The 23,599-nt window shown below is 30.6% G+C and overlaps 4 protein-coding genes and 1 long non-coding RNA gene across 7 annotated transcripts in view; 2 read left to right on the top strand and 3 right to left on the bottom strand.

Annotated features, from left to right (window-relative positions):
- The window catches only part of LOC123262468 (WD repeat domain phosphoinositide-interacting protein 4-like), a 7,269-nt gene extending 6,154 nt beyond the window's left edge, over positions 1-1,115 (bottom strand). Inside the window, exons 1-2 of the mRNA XM_044724696.1 lie at positions 1,021-1,115; positions 845-921 (exon numbers count right to left, since the gene is read on the bottom strand). Of these exons, the coding sequence (XP_044580631.1) occupies positions 845-893 (49 nt within the window). The 5' untranslated portion in view covers positions 894-921; positions 1,021-1,115. The remainder of the gene's footprint in view (positions 1-844; positions 922-1,020) is intronic.
- LOC123262536 overlaps positions 1-14,445 on the bottom strand; it is a 21,836-nt gene extending 7,391 nt beyond the window's left edge. The window contains exons 1-2 of the long non-coding RNA XR_006508971.1: positions 14,435-14,445; positions 9,759-9,771 (exon numbers count right to left, since the gene is read on the bottom strand). This is a non-coding gene — a long non-coding RNA (uncharacterized LOC123262536). The remainder of the gene's footprint in view (positions 1-9,758; positions 9,772-14,434) is intronic.
- Positions 1,255-12,319, top strand: LOC123262498 (GTP-binding protein Rheb homolog). Of its 2 annotated transcripts, none has more exons than XM_044724741.1 (4): positions 1,255-1,443; positions 1,863-2,133; positions 4,829-5,036; positions 12,049-12,319. In XM_044724741.1, exons 2-4 carry the CDS (start codon positions 2,013-2,015, stop codon positions 12,266-12,268), a joined length of 549 nt encoding a protein of 182 aa, XP_044580676.1. In that variant the 5' UTR covers positions 1,255-1,443; positions 1,863-2,012; the 3' UTR covers positions 12,269-12,319. The 2 variants fall into 2 exon arrangements, with proteins under 2 accessions (XP_044580676.1, XP_044580677.1); XM_044724742.1 differs by lacking the exon at positions 1,255-1,443 and adding an exon at positions 1,700-1,789.
- LOC123262454 lies at positions 6,366-8,185 on the bottom strand. 2 transcript variants are annotated; one of them, XM_044724672.1, is made up of 2 exons: positions 7,376-8,185; positions 6,366-7,278 (listed from the first exon to the last, which is right to left on the bottom strand). In XM_044724672.1, the coding sequence occupies exons 1-2, from the start codon at positions 7,872-7,874 to the stop codon at positions 6,443-6,445; spliced, it is 1,335 nt and encodes a 444-aa protein (XP_044580607.1). In that variant the 5' UTR covers positions 7,875-8,185; the 3' UTR covers positions 6,366-6,442. The 2 variants fall into 2 exon arrangements, with proteins under 2 accessions (XP_044580607.1, XP_044580606.1); XM_044724671.1 differs by having other exon boundaries at positions 6,366-7,302.
- On the top strand, positions 14,045-15,591 carry LOC123262486. Its single transcript, XM_044724727.1, has 2 exons — positions 14,045-14,686; positions 14,796-15,591. The coding sequence occupies exons 1-2, from the start codon at positions 14,576-14,578 to the stop codon at positions 15,339-15,341; spliced, it is 657 nt and encodes a 218-aa protein (XP_044580662.1). The 5' UTR covers positions 14,045-14,575; the 3' UTR covers positions 15,342-15,591.
- Positions 15,592-23,599: the final 8,008 nt, after the last annotated feature.

Raw genomic sequence — 23,599 nt, forward strand, 5'->3', positions numbered from 1 at the left:
TATAAACTCACATTAAGATGATCCTCTTCACATTCCTTTCTCAATCCTTTCCTACCAATATCCTGTTACGTGAATGTGGAACGCTTCACGTAATAATTACCGTAACTCCTATTCTTTCCCGCTTCACAGCATTATTTATATTTGTATAAATACCTTAATTTCTACATTTTGAATTTTTTTTTCTAAATTTTTGTCGTTATCATTTAATTCGTATAAAAACATAAAAAATTGTTAGATGTCTGTTAAATTCAGTATCATTTAAAAAATCATAAAAATTATCAGATATCTTTAAATTTCAGTATCATTTTTTGAAAACTGATACTCAGAAATTAATTTTTGATTATTAAGAAATAAATTTCTTTCTATGTACCTATTCAACAAAAAAATTATTAGAGCGAATTTCTGAAAAATTTGACGTAGAAAAAAAATTTTCAGAAGTTTGCTGACTTTAATATCAAGTCGGATATTGTCCGCTCATTTTGACAGTTGTCAACATTATCTACATTGAGATGATTAATTTAAATAATTTTTGTAAATATAAAATATTTCACCTGTTTTATTTACAAAAAAAAATATTTCAAAAAATTTCATTCATTTTTTAAAATTTTTGCATGCAGTACTAAAAAAAATTTTTTTGTAATAGAAAAATCTCCAAAATTTTCAGTCTGTTTAGTATCGTAGAAAAAAAAATAAAAATATGCGCAGTGTACAAAAATTCTCAAAATTCACAAATGAAAAATGTTTCAAAAATTAAACTCATTAGCCTTTTTCAAACTTCTTAAAAAAAATTAAAAATATTAAAAATTTAATAATCATTAAAAAAAAAAAAAAAAATAATATTTACCTTGGTCTTGGTTAAACCGTAAATTAATAATACCCCGTCCAGCAGCCATCTTATAAATATATCTCCTAAAAATAAAACTAAAAAAAATAAATAAAAGTAACAATTATTAACAATCGAAATAGCAACTATTAAGTTTTATTTAAACAACAAATTCTTGGTTAATATGGTCACATTACTACGTAAAATATTTTCAGGCTCTTTGTTTATTTTTCACAAATATATACACAATAAAATTTGCATGCACTGTACTATTTATATACTTTCATCATTTGAGAATATAATCCTGACACCTGTCGGAATTTTCAGAACTAAGCGGGTTTTAGAACTTTCCTACATTATCAGTGCAATAGTAAGACGCGACAAAAATAATGACAATAAAAATAATAACAATGATAATTACTACAGTTTTATAGTGCAATATATACGTACATAAATATATTACGTATTGTGCGTATAAGTGAAAAAAATCAGATAGCCAAGCTTTGAGTTATTGTTTTACAACATTAATCTTAACAAAATTTTTATTATAATAATATTAATAACAATAATATAAACAACAACAGCAATAGAATTTAATAATTAAAATTATTTATTCCAACGTAAGTACGCACAGTAGCAATAAAAAAACAACAAACGTTGATTATTTATTTTATTTATATTTTTGTAAACTGCGTCAGTTACATTAGTACGTAATAAAAGACCGATTGTTTTATTATTATTAATTTTTTGTTAATTGCATTCCTTTTTGAAGTCACGCCCGAAATTGAAATTAAATAAATATTTTTTTTTTATTTAAAATAAATTTTTTATACAATATCTTAATTTTTAGACTTTGCCTTGAAAGTTTTAATTTATGAAATAGAATCTAAATTATAATTACGGGCTAATAGGTCATGAACAGACGTAATTTATTTATACATGGACGTGCGTTTTATTTATTTCATCGTTTGTTTAGTTTTTTTATTATCTTCAAGAAAAAATGTATTGAATTTATTCTAATAATAATTTTCATTTTCAGGGATCACTAGAGTATGAGTAGGTCTTTATGGATCACCAATAATTCTGAATTTATATTTGAGAGTAATAATACACACTTTGAAGAAATATTCTTTAACTGTAATTATTTTGAGGGTATTAACAAAAGGATAATTGATAATATAAAAATAAAATGCCGCCAAAACAAAGGAAAATAGCTATCATGGGATACAGATCTGTTGGTAAATCATCGCTGAGTATACAATTTGTTGAAGGACAATTTGTTGATTCTTATGATCCAACTATTGAAAACAGTAAGATGTTTTTTAAATTAATTAATTAATTATGTTTTCTTCAATTTTATATTCATGAAATTAGCAGACTTATTTTTTTTAATTTAAACTTAAGGATATTCGTGCGTAAGACATAACAGTAGATTGAAGTTTTATTTTTCAGTTTTGATAAGTTTAATCATAAAAATTGAAAATTCGTTGTCGATTATTTAAAAAAGTAATTAGTGATAAAAAAATTATATTTTTAACATGCAACCTTATAGCAGATCAGAATTTTTTTTAATTAAAAATTATAATTTTTATATTATTAAAGTAGGTACCAAAATAAATAATTTTTAAAAAAATTATTTGATTTATGCAGCTTATATAAATGCATTAAAAACATGGTGTTGACGAACGTTTAAATTAATTATTTATTATTTTAGTTGGTATAATTGAAATTATTTTAGTTAATTTTTTAACGTACTGAAAACAAGCACCTCAATACAGCTAATTAAATAGTTAGAAATAACAGATTTGTCTAATTTAATAAGCAATAAAAATGGACGTCAAATCAACAACTAGTTTTTATTTACTGATTTTTTTAACTAAATGCTTAAAAGGTTATTATTATTTTTAACAATTTTTTTTAATATAAAGAATGGAATATTTCATTCTTACTTCTTACTGTCTTAACGATACATACTTAATAACGGATTACTGAAATTTTTGAAAAAAAATATTAAAAACTCTGCCATTGTGACGTCATTTCCGACGAGCCCTCCAAAAAAGATGCGTCCGCGTTGACAGCAGAACTCCTAGCAGGATCATTTGAAGTGAAAAAAAAAATATGTGCTTTAGTTAAGACTTCAAACTAAAACTTAAACGAAAGAAAAAAAATGAAAATTGGATTTTTGGCAGAGATTTTTACGAAAAAATGAAAAATTTGGTTAAAATTTCGCAGCATTTTTTTATTTTAAATAGTTGTAATTAAAAAAAAAATCTTTCGTTTAAGTCCGTGTAAATTGTATCTCGGAGGCCTGTCTAAAATTTCACCAAGATCAAAACACAGTTTTTAGAAAAACGCGTTTAAAGTCTAGCGTAGCGCATGAACGTCTTTGAAGCTGTAAAAAAAAAGTTCAAATAGCGGCATGAATTTTTAAAAATTTCTTGGTAATTTTTTTTTGTTAATCTAATTATAATTTACAATTTTAGATGTTTGTTTGAAAGTAATTTTTTATGATTATAATCCTATTATCCAAACTATGTAAAATTACATAGAACAGTTCACAATTTGTTAATTAAAGAGCTTACTTTTCCTTTTAAGTACAAAAATATGAAAGAGGTATAAAAGATACATTTTGCATTACTTTAAACCGTATCTAGTTATGTTGAACTTGGTAATTAGTTGGATTAAAACCCTTTTTATTGCTAATGGCTTCATTAAAGATCATAAGCACCAGGTCATTGACCTTTAGAACTAATACTGTAATGGAACGAATCATTATTTTCATTCATAAGATGTTAAAGCATTGAGTTCCAGGTCAAAACTTCAATGAGACTGGAAAACGAATAATCTTTTGGATTGTGTATTTATGTTTATTTTAAAAGACTCTTTGTGACAAATAATCTGACATAATTCCCGAAAATAATGTTATCGTTCTGGGATTTTTGTTAAGATTCAATGACCTACACAGAAAAAAAACTTCTTGCACCAAGAAAGATTTAAGGAAGACAAAAGTTATTTTGGAGCTAGAAGAAATTTTCTTGGCTCAAGAAACTTTGACTTCATTCAAGAAATTTTCAAGTTTCCTTAATATTTTCTTGAGCCAAGAAAATTTACCCTCCAGTCAAGAATTTTTTTTTCAGTGCAGTATTAAACAAAAATATTTTTCTGTGAGTAAAAATTTACATTTTGTGACTTTTTTTATTAAATAATATTTTGACTATCGTCTAGAATTTTTAAATTTCGTCTAAAATAATTAAATTTTTTATAAAAATAAAATTAGAACACTTCTGACAATTTTTAGAATTTCTTTATTGAAAAAATTTAAAGAAAAAAATCCATGTACAAAAAATTTGAAAAAACATTCGTACAATTAAAGAAAAATAATTTTTTTATTATAAAGAAAATTATTAAAAAAAAAAAAACTTAAAATTTTTTTTGTGTGCTAATTTTGGTACCATTAATTTTTTTACAAATATTTACTTTTAAAATTAAAAAATTTTAGTCATGAAATACGCTACTGAATTTTGATTATTAATTTTTTTTTTTAATTTAATTGCGTTTAATTAATATAATAAGTCTGAATTACTATTTAAAACGTATTTTGAAGTTTTTTTAAACTTTCATTGAAATCACTGCTATCATTTGATTATTTATTCTACAATCTGTTTGTTCTGATTTAGCTTCATATTCAAAATTAAGTTTTTAAATTATTTATTATTCAAATTTTATTTCACATCAAATTAAATATCATTAAATAAATATTTATTCGGATGATTAATAAATAAATAAAAAAATTTTTATTTTCATTTCAAATGCATGACAAATTAGAAGTTTGCAATGGAATTGTTTCCGGGTGAAGACTAGCACCAGAGGTGACAGTTTTAAGAACTTAGCTCTTAACAAATCTTATATAGTTTTCTATCAGACACGAATTTTTCATGAAGATTTTATTGTATTGTATAAAAGAACAGTAATTATATTTAAATAATTGAATTTTATTTATTACAGCATTCACTAAAAATACACGAGTAAATAGTCAAGATTATGAAGTAAAATTAGTTGATACAGCTGGTCAAGATGAGTACAGTATATTTCCAACGCAATATTCCATGGACATTCACGGATACGTGTTAGTTTACAGTATAACGAGCGCTAAGAGTTTTGAAATCGTACAGATAATTTACGATAAATTGCTAGACATTACAGGAAAAAATCAGTAAGTATTTTTTGCACGTCTCATAGCGCGAAGCGCGTGAGGTTGTGCTTTATATTACTCGACTCGTCAAGGTCAAGCAATTTTGTGATCTTTAAATGTCTCTATCACAACCATATTACACTTATACAATAATATAAGTAGATGTACACCGAGAAAACATTTAAATTAAACCATCTTTTACTTTCTAGAATCATTTCATGTAGCTATTTTGAAAAAAATTTTATGTGGACGTCCGGATGTCACCCCATTTTGGATGTACCAACGATTACTTCCGAACAAATTGATATTTCAAGACCGGACCTTTTTTATTAGTTTAAGAATGCGATGAACTACGTCCGTATTTCATATCAGTAGCCTAGTTTACATAATTTTTTTTTTTAAATTGAATTTTTATTAAAATTCACTACGATACAATCGTACAAAGACAAACGAATTTTTCTAATTTGTCACGTGAGAACTATGGCGTCACTTGATCAAACTAGATTTTTTTAGACTGCGTGCGCATGTGACAAGAAAAAAGGGTGCTGATATTAAAAAAAAAAAAAAAATACTCTGTAAGAAATTACTTAAGAGAGTATTCTACTGTAGAGGCATAAATTTCGCCCGGTTTTAGAAGCGCTGTACGAAGGAAACAAAAAATATTTTTATAATCAATTTTTTTTTTGCCCTCCGGGCGGAAAGTGGCAACTTTCGTCCCGCTGCGCTAAACAAAGTTGCCGCTTTCCGCCTTCGTCGGACAAAAAAATAGTATACACTCCACGGGAAGTAAATAAGAAAGCCTCAGATCACATGTTTGTTGACCTCGGCTTCGCCTCGGCCAACAATTACATGTGATCTGAGACATTTCTTACTTTACTTCCCTAGGTGTGTAATATACTATTATTGATGTTTTATTATTACATAAAAAAATTATTAAAAAAAAAAAATTAAAATTGATAAAGTTAATTATTATAGATGCCGCTATCGTATAACCCTTGGATAAGTTAAAAAAAAATTTTTTTTTTAAATTGCGGAAGTTTGAACAAAATTTTTTTTTTTCATATTTTTTTTTAACAATTCCGAATTTTTTAAAAATACTAACAAGGGGAGGATACGACCTTGGGGAAACCGATTTTGATAATCTTTGACGTAGTGGTAGTACACTATGTGGGTATACTACCTCTGAAATACTAAAGTGCAATACTCAAAAATGGCTGAGAAAAACGCACTCAAAGTTTACCCAGCACTACAATATATTAATAGGTAAATAATTGATACATTAAATTATTCTTTAATAAAAAATTTTTCAATTTTAAACTTCATTTCTATAAATTATCTGCGGTGGTACAAACAAATAATAAGTCGAAAATTAAATGGAAAATTATACATTTTTTTAATTAATTAAAGCAATATTTTATAATTACGTATTATGAGATATTATTACATGATCCTGAGTGATACTTATGATAAAAACATTCAAAACAAAAAGTTTTTCTACACCAAGAACAACAAATAAATGCTGCTTTTTTACAATGACACGGTATTTTTAAACGGTCTAATGAGAAACACCCATCATTAACATTAGTAAAAAAATTTCTTGTGTCACAAAGCCCGCTGGCGAACCAGGTATATTCCATCATGTCTCGAAATATTGGCGCTGACAATTGGTGATGAATAATCGAATGAATTTTTATGCAATCCTCTCGGGAATGAATTTCATAATTCTTGTCTAGAAGTTCAGCGGTACTTTGCAATCGTTTGATAAAATTTTTCACTTGTCTACAGAAATAGACATCACATGGTTGAACTAACGGAGTACATTTTGGAGGTATAACTTTAAATGTGCATGTAGGCATTTTTTTATCATCCTGAAATATTTCATCATATAATTCTGGCTTCACTTGTCCTGTCCACGAGTCAATAATTAAAAGAAATTTATTTTTTTGAACATATGGCATTAAACATTTCTCTAGAAAATTTTTATAGAGAGTAGTTGTCAGTTTTCCTGATTTTGATGATGTGACAATAACATTTTTGTATTTTTTTAAATATTCTTCTACGTTTTTCTTTATTCTTGGCCCAAAATCACCTGTAGGCTCTTGCAAACAAATAAAAACATGTGATAGTAATTTTCCAGATAATGTTATGCTATATTGTGCAGTATATGAGTGTGACACCTTGGTCATGTCTTGTACTTTTGCAAACACTGTTTTGCTTCCTTTTTCCGTCAGTGTCCTATTAAACATTGATTGGTATTGACATCCTGAAAATATGAATTTTAAAAAATCTAATGATTAACTTCGATTAAATTTAATAATGGAATAAAAAATAATTAGTTTACCGTTAGAAAATTTATATACCTGTTTGATCTGTATTAATAACGAAGTCACTATCGAAGTTAGATATCAATTGTTTTGTTTGAATGCGAAACATTTCTGCAGAGGCGATAATTTCTGGCATGGTGTGAACTTCTTTGTCTGTTACAAATTTTGTAATTTTGCGTTGACGAATGTTGTGTCTTTGTTTAAATTTTTTTACCCATGGGTCGGACGCTGTAAATTGAAGATTAGGAAACTGGCTGGCTGCAGCTAAAGCCCATTGCTGCAAATTTCGTGTAGTCACTTGTTGATAATTTTGTCTTGCCTCGACGAAGCGGTCATACGTCCAAGAATCAATCACATGATATTTATCAAATTTAGTTCCACCATGTTCAACATCTTTTTCCCATACTTTCAAATGATCCATTCTCTTCAAATGACTACATCCATTTTTTTGTAATGTCTCTAGTTTCCATGAAGGGTGAGCTTTTGCTATGTTTAAAACTTTAATTTTATATTCCAGAGGAATATAATCCATCATTTTTTGTTTTTTTTTTTTTCATCTGGAACATAGTCATCAACTGAATTATCTTCTACTGCTTCAAAATTTCCGTCTGGGCATTCTTCTTAAGCATGAATCAATTCTTGATCGCTTACGAACTTCTTTTTATTTAACATATCTAACGTATTATCATATAATTCTCTACCAATCAACATAGCATCTTCAGATAGAGTGTCAGAAGATGTTTTTGCAATTAAATCACTTTCAAGAAGTAAACCTTCATAATACACTACTCCATCTTTTAGCCGTTGCTTCGATAAATCACTATGTAAGGATGTATCAGGAGTGTTTTCATCTTCATGAGAAGAACTGGCTTCGCTTGATGACATTTTATAAATTATAAAACAATTTTTAAAGTAAATTTCACTGCACAAATACGTCTGTTCGTGTCGAAATTCAGAAACTAACTGCTATAGTCAAGCTTCTGAAAAAGTGGTGGGACTAACATAGGTTCAAGGACAACAACATGACTATTCTTTCGGTGGGCCAACAGAGCTCGAATCGATGTACAGTTTACAATAACTCGAGGACAAGAATTATTGTACCCTCATACCATATTCGACCCTTCTTATTGTTTGGCGCAGGTATATATTTTTCAGTTAAACTTATAATGAATATGAGAGTTATAAGAATTATTCATGAATTACAAATATCTCATGATATACACCGTAGATAATTTATAGAAATGAAGTTGAAAATAAAAAAATATTTTATCAAAGAATACTTTAATGTATCAATTATTTACCTATTAATATATTATAGTGCTGAGTAAACTTTGAGTGCGTTTTTCTCAGCCATTTTTGAGTATTGCACTTTAGTATTTCAGAGGTAGTATACCCACATGGTGTACTATCACTGCGTCAAAGATTATCTAAATCCGTTTCCCCAAGGTCGTATCCTCCCCTTGTAAGTGAGAAGTTATAGTTTTGGGCAGGGTTCACGAGATGAAGCGACGTATAGAGAACATCCTCTTCAAATTTGAAGTAAATCAGTTCATTAGAACTCGAGATATCCTTACCGCCAGCCCGAAGAAAGTAGTTCCGAGAAAAACGTGTTCAAAGTTTTGAGACAAGTTTTCGACAATTTTACTTGTAGAATGGTACAGAATACTTACATATTTTTAATCGGCGATTCCTGCTTTATATAAGAATCCTTCCTCTACTTCAAAATGCTCATTCTCCGATGTTCTCTTGTGAAGACGTGCAGTTCTACCCTCCTTTGACGCCTCTGAAGTCTGGAGTTCCGAGCGCTCGATACGCGCTTCGTCCCGTCTCGCTGCAAAAGCATTAGCTTCTGGGCCAATCGTGATTCCCATAACATCTAAGATTTTTAATATAGGTATAAAACCTTCATCAAAAATACTAACTGCGAAGAAAGTTGCAATTGTCTTCGGTCCAGCGTGAATGTGCTTCGGAGCAAAAGTCCAAATTAACGAATTCAAAGATTCGTTATTATTTTGGGTTTCAGAACCCAAACATCGTTCTAATAAAGAATCAGCTGATAAACTTTCATAAATTGGTTTTATTGCTTCTAAAACTTTGTCATTTAGAGGAGGATTTTTGTGGTCAAATTCGTCAATAGTGCCGTCTTCTATTGCCTTCTGATACTTGCACCAACTAGATGAACAATTCATGTGCTGAGGATTTTCGTTAGTTGAAATTTTATAAAAGTAGGTTGCCCACACATCTCTCTTCATGTCTTCAACAGAATCTGGATTTCGACGAATTGCCAAATCATAATATAAAGACAATTCATTGATAAGCTTATCAGTGAGTTTACCAGCGCCTTTGCCACCAATACCTTTATTATCTTTTTTTGCTTTACGTAACTGTGAACCCATTCGTTTTTGAACATGCCCAACACACTCCTTTTTTTTCTACTACCGGATTATCATTGTAGGAGTTAATATCAAGAATGCCCTTGAAAGTTTTTGAGTCACCATCTCCGATATATCGGATATATTTGGCATTATGCTTGGTTTCCGACCTCCCAAACATTTCAACAACCGCGTCAACTTCCATTTTTCCGGCGCTTCCTTTATGATTTATAGTGCAGACTTCTTCATGCTCTTTATACCAATCTAGATAAGCTTCGATGTCATCATTTTTTCTGTGTTTCCATACATTATACCCTTGACAAAAACTTGATTTGACTATTGTATCAACAACTTTTTTACTATACTTGCCTACCGCAAGGAACGCCTACCGTCTTTTGTTAACTTGTAGCGGTCGGACCGGAACCGATGCCACGTCACTAAAACGGCTATAACTCATGAAATAATAGGAATTTTGAAAAATCCTTTTAATGACATATTTTTGAATATCTAAACTTTGAAAATATAAAAAAAAATTTTTTCGATTTTTTCAAAATTCTACAATAGAATACTCCCTTAATTATAACTTTTTTTTTTTTAATTAATTACACAATTTATTTTTTCTTAAAAAATGAATAAGCGTTATGAGGCGTGCACTTTTGGATTTTCCAAATTTTTTTTTAACTAAACTATAACTAAGTTGTTAGTATCATAGATGTATTTTAAAGTTAGCAATAAGATGACTAAAAATAATCTTACACTGTAAATTAAAATTATTTTTATGGAGATTTTTTAGAAAAACTTTTCTATTTTAATTTATTAAGGAATAGAATGATAACTTAAAATAATAATCAATAACAACAAAAAAATTATAAAGCTAATTTTACATTTTATTAATAATTAGCTAAAAAATTTTACATTGATTATTTACATATTTACATAAACAGATATAATATGTCAATACAGTCGAATATTTACCAGTAAAAAATTACATCGAATCGTCGATCAGCCTCGATACAAAACAGTCGATTTTGGATCAGCCATTCTACTGATTTCGCCATCTGGCTGGATCCTCAGTTGTTGGACGATTGATCTTCCTTCAGTCTGGCAGCATGCTGTATTTTCGAGCTGCTGGCATCATGCTGAGCTGGTGTCAAGCTGGTCAACGTCTCATCTTGATTTGTTGATTGCAATCTGTAACAGAAAAAGGATATTGCATAGAGAGTGCAAAAGAATTTGATAGCGAAATGACAATTTCAACACGTGGTGCGAAAGTTATGTGTGGCTCAACACTTGGCGAAATTTTGCATATTTATACCAAAATTGGATGTGAAAAAGTATACCAGAACTATACAAGAAATCAACCAATGGTAGAAGGTAAACCTACCCCCACTTTTCTAAAATGTCTGTTCGAGTGAAGGAGATGGAGTAGGGGTTGGTTTACTTTCTACCATTGGTTAATTTCATGTATATTTTTGGTATACTTCTTCACATCCAATTTTGGTATAAATATACCAAAATTTACCTGGAAAAATTTCATAAATTGTTGAGCCACGGACCTGTTTGCATAACTTTTCCCGCTTTTTCAAAATTACCACGTGGTTTTGAATAATTAGTCATTTCGACTTTATAAAAATTTTTTTTCATTCAACAATACTTCTTTGCACGCTAATACTTTTACAATTTTTATCAAATTTTTCTGTTACAGATTACCAATCAACAAATCAAGATGGTAGACGTTTATTCTTTGGGACTTGAGAAATACCAGCTTGCTAAAATGAAGCCAGAGCATATCGTCCAACAAAGGCACCCAGCACCAGCTCCAACAGAACTGCCAGCAGTCATCGGCGTTCAATACAGCGGTTATGACACCAGTAGATGTTCCGCAGAAATGCGAAAAAAGCAGCTCCAGAGGATGAAGGAAGAATCCCGAAGATGTCGACACCAGGAAATCAACAGCAACGGGATCCAGGAAGAATACGATGCAAAGCTGGCAGTACAAGAATTTGAAAGCCAGATATTAGAATCTGTAAATTCTAAATTTGATCAAAAGAATCCTTGTTTTTATTATCGAATGATTCCGAAGATTCGGTAACGACTTATGTAGAGTTATTTTTTTTTTTTTTTTAATTAAATATTCATTTGTATTTATTTTTTATAAAATTTTTATATCTGTTTATGTAAATATGTAAATAATCAATGTAAAATTTTTTAGCTAATTATTAATAAAATGTAAAATTAGCTATATAATTTGTTTTTTTACTGTAGATTAAGAAAATAGAACCAATAGATGTTGAATGATTAAATATGTTAATAATTTATAAATTTTCATTGTTTCAGTGTTCCAATTGTTCTGGTTGGAAATAAAACGGATTTATACGTGGACCGAATGGTGACCACCGAGCAGGGAAAAAAGTTAGCCGATTCATGGCAGGCTATTTTTTTGGAAACTAGCGCCAAACAAAATGAATCTGTTGCCGACATATTTCATACATTGCTGATGGAAATTGAGAAGGCCGACGGCAATGTTCAAGAAAAATCAAATTGTTTAATATCATAAATAATAATTTAATAATCAGTTAATTAATAAATTAATTATTGAACGATTAAATTTTATGTTTTTGTTTATTAAGATGTAATAATAATAATAATTTTTTTCCTATATATTTTTTTTAATTGATCAAGCATTTTGCATTTATTTTAACGTTAATAATTATATTTTAAATTTTTGCTCTGCATACAATTGATTGTTATTTGTAAATAATTATTGTAATGACAATATTGTAATTATAAATAAATAAACAAATCATATGTAAGAGATATAATTATATTCTTTGTTTTCTTCTTTTATAAACTGAATTTCATTTTTAATTTATGCTGTTAAAGTAAACTAGATAAGATTACGATAAAAATAATCTATTTTTTCTACTTGAAAACTTTAAGAATTAATACAGTAGTTGATCATTCATTTCTCTTTATTGTTTCCCATAAATGGTGCCATTTTGTATTTGTTCTGTGCACTATACAACTAGCGCCACAGATCACATTTTCGGGACTTTAATGTTTAGTAGATGGCATTTAATTTTTTGTAGTCTTTATATTTGTTTAAAGTTCCAGTAAGGTAAAAGCCCCAATAGATGATCACGTACCAGTATATGATCACTCCATGTATTTTTGTATATCTATATTCACAAATATAGGTATACAAATACATGGAGTGATCATATACTGGTACATGATCATATATTGGGGCTTTTACCTTAATCACAAAATAATATGAGTATTTTATTATCTATTTTATTATTCTCATAAATAGAAGAGGAAAAATTAATGAGAGAAAATTATTTTTAATTTTTAATTTTAAGTATTAAATTTTGATTTATTTTGATTTATAAATGCAAACAAATTGATAAAAAATTAATATTTTTAATCGTTTTCTTATATTTCTTCTAAAAGATCTCGTATCGAAGTCGAGTAAAAGTGATCTTTATCATATAGTAGTTGTATTGCCTTCGATAAGTCGTTAAAAATCCTTTACATCGCGAAAAAAGGGTTCCTTTTTGATCTTCTGACTAGGCAACTATGTCGTCTTAAAATTTTTTTAGATTTTTTTTTTAAATTTAGAGTTCAAATTTTATTTTTTATCTTCTAAAGTAATTTTAACTTGATTTTAAATTTTCAAGTTAAAATAAGCTTGATGAGCATCCAAAAATTTTTAATTTGTTTGAAAAAAAAATGTGTCATTTTAACTTCAATTAATCTATCACAAGTAATTTAATATAAACTATCAACTTGCAGTTACTATGTGACTGTTGACATTTATGGATTATGAATATAAAAATTTTGGTTTAATGATTTTTTGATATTTATAATAACACTATTTATAGTTTAGGTACTTTTAAAATATATTTTAAAAATAACAGAATAAATTACAAATAATTTAATGGGCAAATGTGATGGAACAAATTTATAGAACCAACAAATTATTAAAAACTCCTCTAAAAACTTATCATGAAAAATTGACTATCACTGAAAAATGTATAAGACTGTGAAAAGTCACAAATTCTTGTCAAGACCTTTTCAATGATACGAAATTAAATTTGGAGAGCTCGAAAACAAATAAATAAAATGTTGAGCGCTTAGGTCTGGAGTTAGCGGGAAGTTGCATCAGGGATGGCCTTTAGGGTCAACCGTTTTCCTAATTTTTTTTGTATAACTTCTGAATTTTTATCTCGAAAATATCATAAATCCATCAACTGGAAAATTAGGAGCGTCTTTCAAAAAAAGCGGGAAATTTCAAGAAAGGCCAGAAGGGTGAACCGTTTTTTTGATCTTTTATTTATTTCTTCACCTATTCAATATATCGACACGTTGGTTGCACCGAATAAAAATACCTGACAGTCAAATTTGTAATGTATGTTATTATTTGCTTACCGATAGAAGATTAGTGAAACGAAAGAGCTAGGGCACAGCTCTCGAGGGACTTTTAGTCGATAGATTCTACGGCACCAGTAGTAGTTCTTGTGGAGGCCTCAGCCAGTTTTATGGAAGCAATAAAAACTCATTTTCCAGAACCAAGTAATAGATGACCTAGTTGACGTGTCTTTTCCACGAAGCTCCGCACTAACTTTGACGATGTTTTACTACAGTGTGCGCTGCAGTTGTCATTAGCAACAATTCGATACAAAGTCACACATATTGCAAAACATTCAGTCGGCAACTTTACTTTAAACTGCTCAGTCGCTAGCTCGTCAGACGAATCGTCGTCGCTTTTTTAAATACATCAAAGACCTTTAGAGTTTCAAAACATTTCTTATCTTTAATTCTACAGCATTCATTTTCAAAATTAATCATCAACAGATAAATAATGTGGCTGATTAGAATTATTTTATACTGCTGTTGCGTATTTACTGGTCACTTTTCAAATGGAAGCAGCATTCACAGTTCAGAAATCAAATCACACCTTATCAATCATGCGGTAAGTTGATTATTTTGCACGCTTTGAGCTCAAGCGTATCCAAACTGTTTTTTTTTTTTTAATTTAAATAATTTTTAATCGCTTTTAAAATCACTTATTTTTCTTGCAGATGGAATTGATTGATAGAGTTTTTGCAAATAATTCTAACCCACTGATAATATCTTCTGACTTACTTGATGACCAAGTGTCAAGCGGGAGTATTGATAATGGAAGCCCGCTGATTGTCATAAATGGTGATCAGAGATGGAAGCAAATCGAAGGATATCTTCCCACCTATCCTACGTACATCCTCAAATTTGAATCTCTTCATAAACTGATACCACTCATCTTTGGGTTCATGCGCTCAACAATCTGGAACATAAAGTCACCAGTATTCGTTCTCGATATTTCTGAAGGGACGCATGATAGAAACGCTGATAGGGTTCTTGCATTCCTTGGAAGCCTCGATATTTTTTTATCATACTATAGTTGTTATGATGACAAAAAAGATTCAACTATGGTCTACACTCTAAATCCTTACACACAATACGCTCCGTCACCTTGGAATCGAGTTAAAGCCCTGAATGCGAATAACAATAGTAAAACAAACATGACACTATACAGTCTGCAGTATCCGAAAGGTAATCATCAAGTTTATCAATATCATTTACGATAATTAGCCAATGTATCGCTGATCTAATTACAGTAAACTCCCTCTAAAGTTACTCACTCTGAAGATTCTAGTTTTTCAAAGATTGCAGGATACATTAGTTAAATATGCGTACTTATTTTTCTACCCTGTGTCTTAAATGGTGTATTATAATCGAGAGGTGGAGTGTACCTTTAAAATGTATGTCGAAGCTTGTATTTTATTATCGCGCATTCAGAATGCGAGTCGGGGAATAAGTACGCATAGTGAGGATCAGGAAGAGGAGCACCTTTAGAGGGATTCTACACAGAAAAAAAACTTACTTGCATCAAGTAAATAATTTTGAAGAACTTCATCTTCTTGATTTGAGAAGAAAAATTCTTAACCTCAGAATTTTTTCTGGGTTTAAGTAAATTTAACTTGATTCAAGTTAATTTTTTTTCATGATACTGTAATCCTTGAATAGAAAAAAAATCGAGTAAGATCTATCAGTTGTATAAACTTAATTAATTTCATAATTAATTTTGTTAATTGATTTTCAGATTTGAATAACAACTATAAAAATATTTATTTTGATAAAACTGAGCAGTTAGATGGTCATGAAATAAAATTAATAGCCTATATCAATCGAAAAAACCTACCCGAACAGTACAAGCAGAGATATATTATTGACTACATGAAATCTGTTGAAAAGTTCAGACACCGGATTGAAGTCATTACCTGATTATATGAAAGTAACAGCATCACTTCAACTCTCCGAAATAAATTCCGATTTTAAAATTATGAAATACGGTTTTGACGAGAAACTTTTCAATCGTCAGTATGATGCGAAAAATGTCATGAGCCAATTAGCTGATACAAATTCTAGATTGACTGATTTTGTGATGCAGTATCATGAAATGCACTATTCAATTCTGACAAAGAAAACAGATTATTTGACCGTAGTCACCGAAATCCAAATAAATCTTCAGATCATCCTCATCACACTCTTGGTTTTGTTCTTGATTGCAGTAATCATAATCATGAACAACGAATTTAACGTAAGCAGAGGAATCATGGACATTATGAGCATGTCACTGAGCATGGGGATAATATCTCCAATGGGTCGTCTCTCGATGAAGATCATTTATTTCTTCGGATTTTTATTCATTTTCGTGGTGATGCCCGAATTCCAAGGACAAATCTCATCCATTTTATCCCAACCTGCAAGACGCAATGTCGAAACCCTAAAGGACTTATTTGACAACAAATACCACGTGTTTTACGATAAGTTATTGTCAGAAGACATAATTAATGAAAGATTATGGGTGACCGAAGAGGACCTAAAATCCTTGCATCCATCTGGTGATCTGTACAAATGTGCTACAGAAGCCCAACAAAATTCGACCATCGCTTGCATCGACTTGACTACCGAATAATTTGGCTACGCTTTGGACCTTAAAAATCTCTATTTATCAAAGGAAATCACGTTCAAGAAATATTTTGTGTTTTGGACAAAGAAAAACTGGGTGCTGAAAGACAAAATTGATAAAGTTCGTTCGATACCAGTGGAAACAGGATTAATTTACCATCACAATGAAGAGCTAACGAAAAACCTATGGAAAAAGATAGAGAAGATGAAGAAAATTAAAGAAGCTGAAAATTATGAACGGATCGATTTTGATAACTTGGTGTTTTATTTAATTGTGTTTGCGGCTACTTTGCTGTAGAGCTTGGTCATTTTTGGAATTGAACTTATTGTCTACCACAATTACTCTAAATATCAAAGACAGCAAAAGGAGCGACGACAGTTCATTGAGAGATTGAGAACACAACCACGGATTATTTTACTCCATGTTGAATAGTTCTGTCAAACTCTAGCGAGTAATTCAAATAAAAGAAAAGTCAACCATCGAAATAACCCTCGGCGGTTTCGGCGACACGGTGAAAGCACGGTCGATTGACGGTTGTTTCACGGTCGTTTCACCGTATAAAGTTCGTTCTTACCGAGCGGTTTGTCAGTCAGCATCGGATACCGTTGTGAACGATGTCTACTATAAATTTATCGAATATATACGGTGCATACGCAAGTGAATCTACGACGTTATGACCGACACTGTACGCTCAACATACTGTCGAAATACGATAATTTTACGCTACTGTCACGTACAATAAAATAAAAAAAAAATATTTCGGACAGTCTCCCGATTAAAAATAAAAATTGATTTTTAAAAAATAAAATTTTTATCCACTGCGGCAACACCGCTGCACTACAGCCGTTTGGAAGACAAAATCGCCGCAACACGAAATCTTTACCCGAGTAAAAACATAAAATAGTCGCAACAGCGGTGCAACAGCGTCGTACGGAGTCTAAGTGCCCGCAACAGCGCCGCATCACAGCCGCAACAAATGTGTGATAAGATAAAAAAATTATAATTGCCGCAACACCACCGCAACACAGCTGCACTGTAATAAATATTTATAAAATACTTCTTAAATCCCGCAACACCGCCGAAACACAGCTGCAACAAATCTGTGACGAAATAATAAAATTGTAATTGCCGCAACAGTTCCGCAACATCACCGCAACACGGCTGCACTGTCCCGAGTAAAAATTAAATTATTATTTTCTACTAAAAAATAATAAATTTCGATCGACCGCCGCAACACCGCTGGACCACCACCGCAACACCGTTGCACTACCTTCGTTTGGTGGTAAACATTGAAATAAAATATTTGTTGATCATTCAAATAGCTAAACTAAATTCTTTTAGTTAACTAAGACTTGCAGCGCAGTTGGTAATGTTCGAGACTTTCATGCAGACGACCCAGGTTCGAATCCCATCGCAGTTTAATCATTATATAAAACTTTTCCAGGGTATTTCGATAGGCATGCTGCTTCTGTTCAACCCAGGGGACAGAATTAAAAATATACTTCAATAATACGACTAAAAAGAATCAATAATTTCGCAGTACTTTGGCCCGATTTAAAAATTTTTTTTCGTTTGAATATTAGGCATTTGAGTAAAAGGAGATTAAACATAATAGATCTTATATTAAAATTTATATTCAAGTTATTTATTAATTAATTATTGCGTGATAAATTAATTATGATGCCATTTTTTGTGAAATTGTAGCTATGTTTTAGCATTGGGGTACAGCAGTATTGCGGCGATGTCTCGAACATTACCAACTGCGCTGCTAGTCGTAGTTAACTAAAAGAATTTAGTTTAGCTATTTGAATGATCAACAAATATTTTATTTCAATGTTTACCACCAAACGAAGGTAGTGCAGCGGTGTTGCGGTGGTGTTACGGCGGTGTTACGGCGGTCGATCGAAATTTATTATTTTTTAGTAGAAAATAATAACTTAATTTTTACTCGGGACAGTGCAGCCGTGTTGCGGTGATGTTGCGGAAGTGTTGCGGCAATCACAATTTTATTATTTCGTCACAGATTTGTTGCAGCTGTGTTTCGGCGGTGTTGCGGGATTTAAGAAGTATTTTCTAAATATTTATTACAGTGCAGCTGTGTTGCGGTGGTGTTGCGGCAATTATAATTTTTTTATTTTATCACACATTTGTTGCGGCTGTGATGCAGCGCTGTTGCGGGCACTTAGACTCCGTACGACGCTGTTGCAGCTATTTTATGTTTTTACTCGGGCTAGACCGGGGCTCGAACCCGACTCATCTAGTTGCGCGCCCGAGACTTTACCAGTCCGGCTATCTGAGACACTATTCGAAACGATTAAATCAGTCACCTCATAAAGTGTCAAAACCAAGTTATTTTTATTCATTGTACAGATAACAATAGCTTAAATAAATTTATATTTTTTCCATGACTTGAAAATAATAATCGTAATAAATTATTCAAATTTTTGATGATTACGAAAATCTTGATTTCGAAATTACGGTGAAATTATTAACTGTATAAAAAAAGGTCTGAAAAAGAAATTGTTAAAAAAAAATATCTCATAATAATTTTTCTTGATAACAATCAATTTTTCCGTAATTTTGAAATTAAAGTTTTCGTCTCTAAAAAAAAAAAAAAACTCAAATCTTTAATAATGGATTCGAATTTTGGAATTACGGTGAAAATATTAGACGTGCAGAAAATACTTAAAGTTAAGTTGAAAATAAATTATAATTTATTAATTAAGTAATTGTTGAATAAAATATCTCCCGTTAAAAAAAAAAAAAAAAAACAATATTATTATATTTTTCATAAACAAAAATTATTATGGTTTTTCATTTAAGACTATGAAAAAACTATAACACTTGTTCCTGACTTACCGACATTATACGCTCGTTTCATTTACAGACTACTCTGCATCCACCACCGAGTTACGGTTTTTTGACAATTTATATGCTTTCGAATGACTGTCAAATGACAGACGATCGATCGATGATCTACGATTTTTACTCAGATAAAAAATCGGAGAAGTCAAGTAAAAATTTGGTTTTTCGAAGAGTGAAGTATGATAACTATACAGAATAAAAATTATAAAGTAACAGTGAAAAACTTTCACAATGATACTCGTCGTTCACTGTCAAACGATGGCCGTTCGATAGTCAAGTGACGGTCATTCGACGATCATTTGTCGACACTGAATTCACGGTACATTCACCGTCGTTTCACGATCATTTTATCGTGACCACGAATCCGCCAAGGAGTAGATAAGTTTTGTTTTGCAATTTTAATAGGGGAACCTGGGGCACGAAGGCCCCCCTCAAAAATTAGGGAAAAATTTTTTTTCTCACCTCTGGACGGAAAGCGTCAATTTTCCTCCCGCTGCGCTAAACGAAAATGCCGCTTTCCGCCTCCGTCGAGGAGACAAATAGTATACACACCACGGGCAGTAAATACACGGAAAAAATGAAACACGACTGGTTACTGTGCTACACAAGAATGAGCGAAAATATATAAAAAAAGTTCTTAGCACATTACTAGATCATGTGATAATAAGAATGAGTCGTCTTTACATATGACTGAGTATCTTTCAACACAGTAACCATTCCTATGTTGCACATTACACTGAAAACACGAGTGATTCTCATGTTCACAGTCGCTGTTAGCTTTTAGGACAATAGAGATTCCCGTGAGCAAAAGAACTCTTACTATATAAAATAAGTATGAGTACTGCGCAAGCGTACGAATGAGTCACTTGACAAACGTTTCTCATTCTCGTGCAGCACAGTAATCATTCCTGTGCTAAATGAGAACTGTCCCTGTGTATTATAGACTGACTACAGCCAACTAAATGAAGCGATGGATATAACTATTTTTCACTACTATAAGTTTACTTTCTGTAAAAATTTCATATTAGAAATAATAATCTTTAATAAACGTTTAAATATGTAACTATTTTTTGTTTATTTATTTATATTCTTGCTATTAATTTAACTTAATGTATTGTACTATTGTGAAAAATGTATATATAAAAATATACTAGAATTTTAAATGATTAATTTCATAAAATATATATATATATATATATATAAAATTTAAGAACGTTGATAAATATTTAAGCTTTTTTTGCCACAAAAATTGGAGTTATTTTCGATTGCTAAAAATGTAAATAATATAGCTGTGAAATTTCTATTTTTGAAATGTCAGTTTAAAAATTGACATAAGTTCATACACTTTTTTTTCTGGTCTATTTAATCGATCATATGCAGAATTCGAAAGAAATTTTATTAATTTTGTTTTTTTTTTGAGTCACTGATGACAATTCAGAAACATACAACCGCGTATTATATCGTAATATATTTTTAAGAAATTAAAGAATTATTATTATTTAAAAAAATAAATTAATTTTATTATATTATGATTTCTATTTGTAAATCATAATAAATATAATGATAAAAATATGAGTTAATATTACAAATATTTACAAATGAAATAAGTTTCGTTTTTTTACTACTATTACAATGTGATCCACAGGGACAGTTCTCATTTAGCACAGGAATGATTACTGTGCTGCACGAGAATGAGAAACGTTTGTCAGGTGACTCGTTCGTACGCTTGCGCAGTACTCATACTTATTTTATATAGTAAGAGTTCTTTTGCTCACGGGAATCTCTATTGTCCTAAAAGCTAACAGCGACTGTGAACATGAGAATCACTCGTGTTTTCAGTGTAATGTGCAACATAGGAATGGTTACTGTGTTGAAAGATACTCAGTCATATGTAAAGACGACTCATTCTTATTATCACATGATCTAGTAATGTGCTAAGAACTTTTTTTATATATTTTCGCTCATTCTTGTGTAGCACAGTAACCAGTCGTGTTTCATTTTTTCCGTGTAAGAAAGCCTCAGATCACATGTTTATTGACCTCGGCTTCGCCTCGGACAACAATTACATGTAATCTGAGATATTTCTTATTTTACTGCCCTAGATGTGTAGTATACTATTTTAATTTCCCTCAAGTTACGACCTCTGTAATGTTTTTGTGATATTTTGGGCCAATATGTGATATGTGGGGCATAATGGACCACTCGAAAAAAAAATTGTAACGAAAAAAAATTTTTTTCTTCCCTTCGGGCGGAAAGCGTCAATTTTCCTCTCGATGCGCTAGACGAAAATGCCGCTTTCCGCCTCCGTCGAGGAGAAAAATAGTATTCTCACCACGGGCAGGAAATAAGAAAGCCTCAGATCACATGTTTGTCGACCTCGGCTTCGCCTCGGACAACAATTACATGTGATCTGAGATATTTCTTATTTTACTGCCCTAGATGTGTAATATACTATTTTAATTTCCCTCAAGTTACGACCTCTGTAATGTTTTTGTGATATTTTGGGCCAATATGTGATATGTGGGGCATAATGGACCACTCGAAAAAAAAATTGTAACGAAAAAAAATTTTTTTCTTCCCTTCGGGCGGAAAGCGTCAATTTTCCTCTCGCTGCGCTAGACGAAAATGCCGCTTTCCGCCTCCGTCGAGGAGACAAATAGAATTCTCACCACGGGCAGGAAATAAGAAAGCCTCAGATCACATGTTTGTCGACCTCGGCTTCGCCTCGGTCAACAATTACATGTAATTTGAGACATTTCTTATTTTCCTGCCCTAGGTAAGAAATATACTATTTTTTTTAAATCGTGATAAATTTGTGGTAAAATGAATCAGAAAAAATTTAATTGAACTGAAAAATTTTACAAAAAATTGGGTCATACAGGGGAGAGTGGTACACGACAGTCCCTGGCATAACGGCCCCTCTCATAAATTAGGTATAAATTTTTTTTCCATTTTCCGTCAAGTTATGACCTTTATGATGTTTTTATGATATTTCGGGCCAGTCTGTGATACGTGAGGCATAATGGATCACTCGAAAAAAAATGACAAATTTAAAGAATTCATTATTTTAGGCCTTTTCAGGGTTTTCTGGGAGGAGAATCTCTAGATTTTGATGGTAATAGCTTTAGTAAAAAAAAATTTTTTTTCGATTTTTTGCGAAATTTCGACTGATTCATTCGAAATAGATGGAAAATAAATAAATTTGATGGTTAAAAGCCACAAAAAGAAAAAATCGGCTTAACCCTGTTGAAAACATCCAATACAGTCCCATACAGAACAATAGAATTTGTAATGGCTTATATGTTCTCTATCTGGAGTAAAAAATTTCCAGATAGATTGAGATTTGGAATCTATTGGAATCTATATGTAAGTCCATCATAGCGGAGTTTCTTTATTGGAATTAATCGGATTATAATGTTATTTGTATTTGTATGGATCTTATCTGCACCTTACACGTAGGTTTGTATCTGTTCTTTTCGTAAGTTTATATGGACATAAAAACCTATGTGGATTTCCGAATGCGAAACAGAAAATTTTTTTAATGATTTTTAATGACAATTCCTCAATCGGAAAAAATTATGTATTCTACATGTAATAGCCACTCTGAAAATATCAGAATTTTTATGTAATTCCATATAAACTGGAAATAAATAATTTATCTGCCAACACCAATAACACGACATTTTGGTCTATGTTATTTTATGAGCAGTTACGAACATAATCAAATAATGAATCCACTGGAATACCTTAAGAATTGCAGAGACAAAAACACATTAAAAAACAACATTTTTATTGGATTTTCCAGCTCCATACTAAAAGTTATTTTTAAGATTTTTATTTGTAAGTAACTATTGGAAAATACTTTAAAATTTAATAGAATCAAGCAGAATATCCATAGTGAAATTCTACAGTAAAAGTTAGTTTTTATCGGAGAATCCAGTTTTAAAATAGAAATAATTTTGATGTTTTTATTTATAAATTACGTTTAAGAGTGCCTCAGAATTATGT

This window comes from Cotesia glomerata, linkage group LG4 (assembly GCF_020080835.1).
Source record: "Cotesia glomerata isolate CgM1 linkage group LG4, MPM_Cglom_v2.3, whole genome shotgun sequence".
Classification (NCBI taxonomy): domain Eukaryota; kingdom Metazoa; phylum Arthropoda; class Insecta; order Hymenoptera; family Braconidae; genus Cotesia; species Cotesia glomerata.

Coding starts and splice junctions, on each gene's coding strand:
- LOC123262498 (XM_044724741.1), top strand. CDS start 2,013: ATGCCGCCAAAACAAAGGAAAATAGCTATCATGGGATACAGATCTGTT. Junction 2,134..4,828: donor TGATCCAACTATTGAAAACA/GTAAGATGTTTT, acceptor TATTTATTACAG/CATTCACTAAAAATACACGA. Junction 5,037..12,048: donor GACATTACAGGAAAAAATCA/GTAAGTATTTTT, acceptor TCATTGTTTCAG/TGTTCCAATTGTTCTGGTTG.
- LOC123262454 (XM_044724671.1), bottom strand. CDS start 7,874: ATGATGGATTATATTCCTCTGGAATATAAAATTAAAGTTTTAAACATA. Junction 7,303..7,375: donor TATTAATACAGATCAAACAG/GTATATAAATTT, acceptor GTTAATCATTAG/ATTTTTTAAAATTCATATTT.
- LOC123262486 (XM_044724727.1), top strand. CDS start 14,576: ATGTGGCTGATTAGAATTATTTTATACTGCTGTTGCGTATTTACTGGT. Junction 14,687..14,795: donor CACACCTTATCAATCATGCG/GTAAGTTGATTA, acceptor TTTTTCTTGCAG/ATGGAATTGATTGATAGAGT.